Raw genomic sequence first — 10910 nt, 5'->3', positions numbered from 1 at the left:
CTACATAATAATACAAATACACATAACTGTCTTTAAGATTATCTATATCTAGTTTACCTGGTGAAAAGCATCCTTGATATCTAAACGACTGAAGAATCTAGCTGACTTGAAACGTGGCAGAAAATCTTCAAAGGATGGCATCATATGGTGTTCTCTCTGAATTGCTTGGTATGGACGGCGCATATCCACACATAGGCGTAGGTCACCATTGTCTTTGATGACAGTAACCAGCGGAGATACCCACTGTGCTGGACCTGATACGGGTTCAATTATATCCATAGCCAACAGTTGATTCAATTTGTCTTCAATCTTGTTTAACAATGCAATCGGTGGACGGCGAACTCTTTGCGTAACTGGGGTAATACTCTGGTTGATGGGAATCCTCACCTTAACATTCTTCATTTTTGGAAAAGGACGTTTCTCCATAGACATCAGCATGTTAATTGAATTCTCAGGACCAGGTAGTCCAATTCTTAACACACCTAGAGATTTTGCTGTTTCCTTGCCAAGCAATGATTGTTGTCCTCCTTTTATAACATAGAACGTCGCGATTGTTTCAAGTTTGCTGTCTGACGAATCAACAGATATCGAAGCTTCAAAAACATGAACGATTTCCAATGGTTTCGCATTCGGGCCGTATCCTCTCAAAATTGTGCTCGGTACATAATTTGGAACGCAACTCTTCACATGATGTTTTTTCATGTACTGCCAGGTTGTGTCATCAATAATATTCTTTGAACTACCTGAATCTATTAATACTTGTATCAGCACACCTCCTACTTTTGTCCATAGGTATTCATCTCCATCACCAATATTGAAAATAAAACTCTCCGGTTCATTTTGTCCATCGTCGGTGCTTTCTTCATCTTCGATAACATCTGCTCCTTCTATGGAATAGAATAAATCTTGAAGCTCGAGGCCTCCCTTCGCAAGCAATATGTTTTTGATTTTCGTCGAGTTCTTTTCCTCACTGGCTGCAACAATGACCTCAAAGTTTCGTTTCCATCGCATCCATTCCTTTCGGGTTTGTGTCTCGGGAAGATGGTTGAACTTAAATGGATTTATATTCCATCCTTCCATTCTTTCAGCTAAAATTTTTTAAACTTAGTCATAGGGATGGTTGCTATGGTAATAGCTCATCTGTTATTTTTCAAACAATTGTGGATTTTTTTTCCTGCATTTCGCAGTGAAAGTGTCCTGCTTATAGCAGTATAGCTTATTTCTACAAATGGTAGAGGCTTTTACGCCTTCCCTGCTATTAGCAGCGGAGTGTCCTGCGTATAGCAGTGTACTGTTTTTTTAAAACACATTAATTTCTAACCAATTCAAAAAAATGTTTTCTCTAAATTCGTAATCCTTTGAAATATTTGTCTTTTTGAAATAGATTCGTTATCCGTTTGAAATATTCGTAATGCGTGTTCCGAGTTCGTGTTCCAAATACTTTGATCCCACCCTCGTCGCCAGATGTGATAGCTTGAATTAAGTACGTCCACTCTCTGTAGGTGCATACAATAATCTGAATTTATTATTTACAAATCTAATCAAAGCCTACTAATACACAACGATAGCACAGATTTCATTGATAAATTAAAAAGATATTGCATGTCCAAAGTGTCCACTTTATAAAATGAACAGTCCTTACAGACTAGTCGTGTATATTTTTCAAGAAACCATCCATTGATTCATTCAGAAATACCATAGAGGATTGCTCCATTATTTTTCTAACGGTTAAAGAAGTTTCTAGTAACAATTCTTATAGTTAGTTTCCTATTCGGTATCATTCGCCACACGAGCTTGTATGTATATTGAACAGATGATAATTAATTTAAATTAATTTTCAAGCTTTTTCCAAAATTTATTTTCTTTGTTTTGAATCGTGGGTAGGACAATCCTTTGACTGTCCCACCGTGGTGTTTTTGTGCGTAGTACATGTCCTTCCTGTTCTACCCACTTCCAGCGCCATTTAACACACATTTTAACCAGTGAATCAATTGTCACCCAACACGCAGCAACAAAGACATTGTCATCTCCTATTCTTGTTGCAACAATTTTATTCCGCAACATCAGTTTATCAGCACTTGAACAGAATATGACAATGATCGACCACTACGCGCGCAGCGATTTTCTGGGCTTCGCATTGCAATTTTCGAGAACTTTCTCCTTGTTGGTAAGCGTTGACACGATATCGAACAGCATCCATTAAGCAAACTTTGTTTTGTGTTTAAAATAACTGATAAATCGCGAGTTGAAAATGTTGCAACAATGTTGCGCTCTGTGATTGTCATGACAATTTTACTTTTTATTGTATCCTTATCCGCAACAGTTGGGACAAACGGTTGTGAGCGAGCTTGCGAGAGACAATTTGATTCACTGATTTTGACTGATTTCACTGAAGAATTTTGCGTTTTTAAACAGATTGTGTTGTTTATATGCGTGATTAAATGAAGTGGACTCATTATTTTACCGGTGACCTTATATGGGTTCTCAGTTATACGCATCCGTTTTGTAAATCTAGGCTTTTCTTTCAAATTTAAATAATTATGACATGGTAAAATTATGAAGGTGTATACAAAAATGATTTTTGTATTTACGTTGCATCAAATTTCAATTTATCAGTGGGAATATTCGTGCTTAAACCATGAGAATCTAGTCATTTACTTAAAAATTTAAAAACTAAATACTGTTGCTTTTTAAGCGAGAAACAAAAGAAAAAAAAACGGTTTTACAATTCATCAAAATAGGACAGAATGCGTTGAAACGCATTTCTCGCACGAGTGTAACTGTTCAACATCAAAAACGATCAAATTTAGAGTTGGACCAATACACTTACAGTTATAAAAAAGAGTATCAAATACACACTAATACAGCTAACGTTAAGTCGTCAAATGTGATAAAAGCGAAGAACCCAGCCTTTTGGAGGGAGACTACTTCACATCTTTGAGCAGTTCCATTGTGTAGAAGTAGCTGGCGTTCAGATTCTTCCGGTTCCGTTCCGCTGGGCTGTCCAACTTCTGCTGACAGAAGCGAATCTGGTGGTGGTCCAGCTGGGTGATTGTGTAGAAGCGCTGCTGGCATTTTTTGCAACTGACCGTCTTGCGTTGATCATCGCTGCTGCTTCCTTCGCCAGGGCCTCCGCTCGACGAATCTGGGGTCTGTGAGAGGAGTGTGTTTTTGATCATGTCCACCTCATTGGGAGATGGTGCAATTGGAGCTGGAGGAAATCGTGCGGGCGTTTTGAGATTATTCGGGGTGGTGACAACGAGTGGAGCTCGATGGTAGTTTAGATTGTGTGCTTCCAGTTCGGTGACCGATTCGAATGTCACGTGGCATTCTTCGCACCGGGTAATCGCTACCAGAGGGGAGATGGAAGTTGATCCGGTGGTGAATGAGCTTCGGCCATCATCAACTTGACGGTGCAACACAGAAGGTGAAACGATTTTGGATCCCTCGGGGTTGAAGCTCAGTCGAAGCTTCTCCAAATTGCTCAGGAAAGATTGTTCGATTTTGATTGACTCCTCGTCGGCAGCTTTCGCACTCGAACTCTCTACAGCTTCCAGTTCCGGTTCGATACTTTGCTCGCCGTAGCAAGAAATTATTTCAACGGTTTTCTTCACGGAGAACACTACCCTCCGGATGAACTCAAACGAAGAGATAGATCGGTTCTCCTTTAGAAACAGGAAATGATACACTTCCCTTATGAACTTAACCAACTTGAACAGAAGACATTCTTTGAGATGTTCGTTGTACGATTCCTCGAACATGAATCGTCTCCGGCAAGAGGGACACTTCTTTTCCTTATAATCTTCCGGCAGATTAAACGTTATGTTGTGCTCCTTAAGATCGTCCAGTTCCATGATATCATCTTCCTGAAATTCCTTCTCCGTATAACTGAAGAATCCCCTCGCGTCTTCCGTTCCATTTTCCTCCGGGGACGAATCATGCCACCTGCTGAGCAACGCCTCCTCGATTCGCCTCTGCTCCTCTTCAGCGTTATTCTGTTTCTTCTTCTGTTGAACGTTCCCACCCAGCACCTGCTGAAGCACTTCCTTGTCCAAATTCTTCTGGAAAGAGATTCCAGTCTTTCGTCCTCTTCCTCCAGGGTTCATCATTTTGTAGCTAATTTCGTTAACGTTAGCCCGAATAACCGTTGGGCTTGGCATCGTTGGAATGATCTCCATCGCGTCTTTGGAATCCTTCCTTTGTTCCTGCACCCCAATCAGATACTTGGCTGCCAGCAAGGCTGCAACGTTGTCGATTGTCTGCCTTCGGAATGTGTAGGCGTGTTTCAGGTACGAAATGCAGAGGACGCAAATGTGCTGTGGAAGCCCATCATCCTGGGTAATCTCCAGCCCCGTCACTTCCGTGATGAGCCTGTGAATCTGGAACGGCCACCGGGCGCACTCCCGAGGATGTTCATGCAGGTAGGCTGGAATTCTTTGGAAAATGCTGTGCGATCCGGGAGCGGAACAAACTCGGCATAGGCTTGCGATGTTACTGCAGATGGTTTCCTGTGAGGTGACAGTGCTGCAAATCATGGTGCTGGGAAGATTAAACGAGAGATTGGTCATTTAATGCAAAAGGGGGAATCACGATTTGCAATAAATCTTACCTTATAAAGAAAACGGAATGAACCGAAAGGAAAGGGCAATGATTTTTCGACGCTGCAGCGGATTCTTGTTGTGAATTTCTTGTTTTGTTTTTGAAGATGCTACTAATGTGAAGCTCACTGTGAAGACGATGACAGCTGCGGATAATGTAGGAGCGTTACATTTCATAAGCACCTATTTTGAATCCATCAATTCACACTGAAAAAAAAATCACGGAACCTTGTGGGGTCCTTCCTTAAGGTGAAGATGAATCGAAGCCAAACCTCAAATTTTCAAGAGCACGGATCTGGAGAATCACACATCCGTTTAAGCTGAAAATTTAATCGATTGGTCACTCGCTGGTGGTGACCAATCGATTAAGTTTTCAGCTCAAACGGGTGTTCGGTTCTCCAGATATGTGCTCTTGAAAATACAGATTTACCGTACTTCATAGAGTGGCTACCATAATAAGACATAAATGATATCACTGAAAAAAAAACTACACGCTTGATCCGTGTGTTTAAAATTATGGATCGATTCATGAACGTCTATGAAGATTTGTTGTAATTTTCTTACAAACTTCGTGTGTATTACACATTCAATTCTTTAGTTTTGCTTCATTGACTGATTCATCAACCGACAACATGATTATTTGCCATTATTTTGCTTTCATTTATGTATTTTTTAATTATTTTTGCATTGTAAGAGCACATGCGGTAAACTTAACATCGAATATAAATGGATTGAAAACAAAAAGATTTCATGAAATTTTCCAAACTTTTGATAAAAACTCTAACTTATGAAACTAGCAACACGGCCAGGCTAGCAACAAAGTGCCCTGTTGTAATCCAACTCAACGATGTGAAAGTAGGCCTTTGCCAAACCGACCAATGAGAAGTGGTTTTTTTTGACAGGCAATTGGCTTCATTTTTGTACTTCGACCTGACACGTCTTGTCTTATGTCGTTTTCGATTATTCCCGACGGTGCACCGTGCGAGTGTAACAATTGACACCGGAAAATAGAACGGTTTCGGTGCAATATTTTGACAGCGTATGATAGTATTAGTGAAGGCGTCAATCAAAACAAAATGTCATTCTTCAAACAGATAGAACAGCTGTTTCTGTTATTCATGATTTGCTGTAAGGGATTCGGAAACATTAGATTCGTTCGGGTTTTGGATAGTTTGTTAATGGTGTTTACAACACTGGCTGAATGTAAAATGTTTAAATAAATGTTTGGCATATGAACATTAATTTATTTTTCCTGATAATTGATACCATGAATAAATGCTAAAAAAATCAGAATTTTCATATTTCAATAGTGTAAGGACTTATTTAATTTCATCGATCCTCTCTCTGGCTAATAACTTCGCCAAAACTCATACTCCCGCAATGTTTCTAGCTCACGATGCAAAAGCTGATTTTTTTTTTGTAATAAGGCGAAGAGAGCAACGGAAATCAATCATCATTAGAATTTAATTCTATTGGAAAATCAATGTCGATTACTCGTCAATATTTTTGAAAAACATAGAACCAGAAATTTTGAATTCCGTGCTTAAGATACGGGAACATACAGCTCCAGCCGCTACTTATTCTATTTTGTTGGCATCCATGAGCAAATTTCGGAAAATTTGACCGAGCTAAAGTGTTTTTAATGTATTACTGTAGTACTGGTATACATGCAATTCAAACACCTGAGAGAAGCCTTCCTTTTTTTAATATAAGCCGTAAAAGCTCCTACTGATGAAACATACTCAGTATATCTTATTATTCTTATAAAACCTGTATTTATTGTAGCATTAATAAATACTAAGAATATTCAATTCCGAAATAAATCCATTTTATCTGCGTAGTCGAAAATGAGCGCAAATGTGTTGAATTAGTGTAGTGACAGCCCCTTGGTAGGAAACACAAAATGAGTGTGTAGTCAACCCCTTGGTCGATGCAATGACAACTGTTTGATGAGTGACTATGAGTGTGAATGTCAGAAAAAGAGATCGACGATGCATTTTTGCTGAGAACTATGTATATTTATTATTGTATGTTGATTGTTTAGTCCGTACTATACCGTAGTTAAATAGACGTCGTAAAGAAACGTAGTCCGTGTTTTTCTACTTTCTTTGTACGTGAATCCCGGAACAAGAATTCGCGGATTGTGTTGTCGTATCCATTGCGCTGGGATTCTAATAGGTTATGGCCCAGTTTTTTCACGAAGAAAGTGACTAAAAAGTGTCTATCGAAAAAGGCATTGTGTTAACTGCGTTTAGTGAACGTTTCGAATAATGATTGTTTCCCCGGCGTGTCTAAATGCTGCGTTCGAATAGCAGTTTTAGGAGAAAGTGTTGAGTCGGTGGAGTACGTTGACGGCAATGTAGGCCATACAAAACCGAAATTGAATAGTACGGACAGAGTTGTGGTGGCAAAAGAGTTAGATCGAGGAGGAGTGGTTGTCAGTTGCGCCGATTCAAGTATTGAAATGTTCTACTGGTGTTCATTTTGTTTTGCTCTTGTGTAGACTATCATGTGAGACTGTATTGTACTGTACGTGTTGTTATTTGGAAACAGTAGAGAGAAAGACAGCACAGTGGGCCAAGTAGATTTGTTTTTGAGATAAATTGAACCAGTTGTGAAATGGCTGAAGCGAAGATTACGTTCGATCGGTTGAACGATGTCAACTGGTCAACATGGAGATTCAGAATGGAGTTGCTATTAATGAAGGAAGATTTGTGGACAGTAGTGAAGGACCCTAAGCCGGAGCCGCCAGATGTAACGTCAGCGTGGACAAGGAAAGATGAAAAGGCTCGAGCTGTGATTGGATTAGCGCTGGACGACAGCCAGCTGATCCACATCATGGAAGCTGCTAGTGCGAAGATAATGTGGGACAAGCTCAAAAGCTACCATGAGCGAGGATCATTATCAAACAAGATCCACGTACTGAGGAAACTTTGTTCGATGCGTTTGGAAGAAGAAGGAAACATGTCCGATCATCTGGTGGAAGCTTCAGAGTTGGTTCACCGGCTGGCTAGATTAGGCGAGTCTTTGAAAGAGCACCTTGTTGTGGCGATTTTGTTGTCCAGTCTGCCTGTGTCGTACAGCCCTCTTGTAACTGCTCTAGAAGGACGCCCTGAAGAAGACCTGAAACTGGACTACGTGAAGGGGAAGCTATTGGATGAGTGGAGAAGGAGAAACGAAAGCTGTAAGCAAGAGAATGTCCATGAAAAGGTGATGAAGTCTACAGTGCAGTTTGGGAATCGAAGAAGTTTTGTTCGGACGTGCTACTACTGTGGACGTGAAGGCCATCTCCAGCGAAGTTGTCCTGTTTTGTTGGAAGAGACGAAAGCTAGCATGCGAAATGTAGGTCAAGCTAAATCAACAACTGTGCAGCAACCGGAACCGGAAAGCAATGGTGATGATCGTGGAGTATGCTTCACGGTGACTACTAAAAGTGATGTGCCTCCTGAAAAATGGATTCTGGACACCGGATGCACAAAACACATGACGAATTCGATTGCGCACCTTGGCTGGTGGAATCCTAGTAATGAAGATGTGATTTTGGCAGATGGGAAAAAGGTTAAAGCAAAAGGTAGCGGACAGGGAAGAATTACTGGAGTTAGATTAGATGGTGAGCAAGTTGTTGTCAAACTGAAGGAGCTTCTTTATGTGCCTGAATTATCTAGAAATGTGCTGTCGGTTAGTCAGATAACGGAGGAAGGATACAATGTAGTTTTTGGTCCAACGAATTGTCGGATCATGGATGTTAATAGGGTGCTCGTAGTAGGTGAGAAAAGTGAGGGTTTGTACTACTTGAAGCAGTAGGAGCAAAGTTTTTTTTTTTAATTCGAGTTCTACGTAGGAGGAGTATAGACGAGACAGTAGATTAGGGGGCTGCACTAAGGAGGAGTGTTGAATTAGTGTAGTGACAGCCCCTTGGTAGGAAACACAAAATGAGTGTGTAGTCAACCCCTTGGTCGATGCAATGACAACTGTTTGATGAGTGACTATGAGTGTGAATGTCAGAAAAAGAGATCGACGATGCATTTTTGCTGAGAACTATGTATATTTATTATTGTATGTTGATTGTTTAGTCCGTACTATACCGTAGTTAAATAGACGTCGTAAAGAAACGTAGTCCGTGTTTTTCTACTTTCTTTGTACGTGAATCCCGGAACAAGAATTCGCGGATTGTGTTGTCGTATCCATTGCGCTGGGATTCTAATAAAATGAAGATCTCGCTTGTTCGTTACCGAAAACAACAAAATCTACCAAAACGACCAAAACAAGAACACCACTGACAGTTAAGATCCATATATGTATTGGTAAAAAGAGTGCATTACCTGCTACACCCAGCTCGATCAGGGTGTAGGATTTTCTGCACCGGTGGCAACCGAGTGTAAAAACGGTGTGCTACCTGCGGAATAAAAGAACGGTTTGGGTGCAACTTTTGCTACACCGGTGGGAAAACGGTGCAGGCGGTGCAAATAAAGAAAAACGACATTAGGTGTTCATGTTCAGTTTTTGAACAAACACAAGGATTACTAGACTGATCGCGTATTCGTGTTCTCAAACTTTTTGACAAGCTCGCATTTACAGTATCCACAGCCTTACAATCCCACGATTCCACTATCAATCTACCGTTTTGACTCGTATTCCGAACACTTAAGCACAGACAAACAGACGTCACACTCTCATCATTGTCCATCGACCACCTTTTTAACGGTCGATTCAAAAATATGGTAGGTGGCCAATCCGCCACCCGCAGCGCTCGCATCGTTTTTGTTCGCGTTTGACGTTTACACACTACCGCCATCTGTTGGCCCGTCGGCCAAATACACTAATTCTAGCATTGGGCGTACATGTCTTCGTGACTATGATTTGGATCGAGATTTGTTCTAAGTGTTACGTCTGTTTGTCTGTGACTTAAGGCCAACAGTGGAGGGATTCCACGGAGGCATGCAAGTCGATTCTGATCGACCATTTCAAAAATATCTGAAACTTTGCACAGTTTTTCAGTTCCATCTAAATCGTCATTTTCCGATAACAAATCTTCAAGTTGAGTCACGACTAACTTTTCAAAAGGGTGTATGTGAAAATGGTTCAAAAATATTCAAAAAGCTGCACAGCAAAAACGGTTCGTTCGATTGTTAGACAACTAAAGAAACAAAGTTAGACAACTAAATAAAGATTCCAAAAAAAATACACACAGTAAAAAAAATTTTTTTTGCATTAAGAAACATCAATTTTGTCACAAAAACTCAAATATCTCAAAACCCTATCGGAATACCAACGTAATTTTTTGAGGGAAAACGGTCCATTATATTAGCTATCTACCATAAAAATGGTGATGGTAAGCCAATAAACAAAAAAGTTATGACATTTCAAATATTTCACAAATTTGACACTTAGTGATAAAAAATTTTTTTTTTCATTGTTAATTTTTTTTACGACCGCAGTTTGTTGCTGAATTTTTTATTAAGGGTACCACATGAGGTTAACAAGTTGTTTTCATGATATTTTATTTAATTATTCATAACTATTATAGCATCTATTAGAAAGTTAGACGCGATCCAGTGTTGTGATCTAAAGTCTTGATAGTGTCATATTTTTTATTGTACGTAACTGAAGAAAAATTCTCTCGATAGTGTTGAAACCTTTTGATAAAAGAAACCTATAAGAAATCTAATATTGAAGACAAAAGCAACAAAAAAAGTTTTCTATACAGGTATACGACTAGTTTACCTGCAAAAAGTTTACCTCGTAGAGAACAAGGCGGGTATATACCCAGGTGATCTAGTATACGTAAAGCAGGTCGGTTTTCTCGGCGCTGGTTTTCTCCACAAAGTTAAAATCTGATTACACCTGGGTATAGACCCGCCTTGGTAGAGAATAGACTTTGTTAATCATATTTGGGAGAAAGCGAGTAACTTCAACAACATCAAAAACATGATAGGTACATACCATGAACATACTCACGAAAAAGCTAAAAATATACTACCACTATGGTTATAAAAGATTTAATTGTAAAATTTTTCTTCAGTCAAGCAAACGACACCAAACTAGTCAGTAAAAACTTAAAAGTGATTTTGTTTATTAAAATCTAACGAGCAACATGAGTAGTCGCTTTCTCAACTGTTGCAGGCCGTTTGCAGAAAAAAAGTGTTCGAAAGAGCTACGAAATCTCACCGAAGCACCATAGATAAACTGAAAGCGGCTGGTTATGCTCCAATGTCTACATTGAATACAAATTTACGCATTTGTACGTCCTGCCGTTTAAACGTTGACAAACGGGCAATCTGTACATCATCGGTGGATCAGGTTGCAGGAAGT

General features: G+C 39.8%; 1 protein-coding gene and 1 long non-coding RNA gene across 2 annotated transcripts; both read right to left on the bottom strand.

Annotated features, from left to right (window-relative positions):
• Window positions 1-2554: 2554 nt before the first annotated feature.
• Window positions 2555-4726, bottom strand: LOC5578346. Its single transcript, XM_021849099.1, has 2 exons — window positions 4610-4726; window positions 2555-4539 (listed from the first exon to the last, which is right to left on the bottom strand). Exon 2 carries the CDS (start codon window positions 4533-4535, stop codon window positions 2925-2927), a length of 1611 nt encoding a protein of 536 aa, XP_021704791.1. The 5' UTR covers window positions 4536-4539; window positions 4610-4726; the 3' UTR covers window positions 2555-2924.
• Window positions 4727-5551: 825 nt separating this feature from the next.
• LOC110677760 lies at window positions 5552-9078 on the bottom strand. The gene is made up of 2 exons (XR_002501174.1): window positions 8921-9078; window positions 5552-5724 (listed from the first exon to the last, which is right to left on the bottom strand). It is a non-coding gene; the product is annotated as an uncharacterized LOC110677760 (long non-coding RNA).
• Window positions 9079-10910: the final 1832 nt, after the last annotated feature.

This window comes from Aedes aegypti, chromosome 3 (genome assembly GCF_002204515.2).
Source record: "Aedes aegypti strain LVP_AGWG chromosome 3, AaegL5.0 Primary Assembly, whole genome shotgun sequence".
NCBI lineage: Eukaryota > Metazoa > Arthropoda > Insecta > Diptera > Culicidae > Aedes > Aedes aegypti.
This window is presented reverse-complemented; position numbering and strand designations above follow the sequence as displayed.

Excerpts from the sequence above, each read along its gene's own strand:
- LOC5578346 (XM_021849099.1), bottom strand. The coding sequence starts at position 4,535 with ATGATTTGCAGCACTGTCACCTCACAGGAAACCATCTGCAGTAACATC.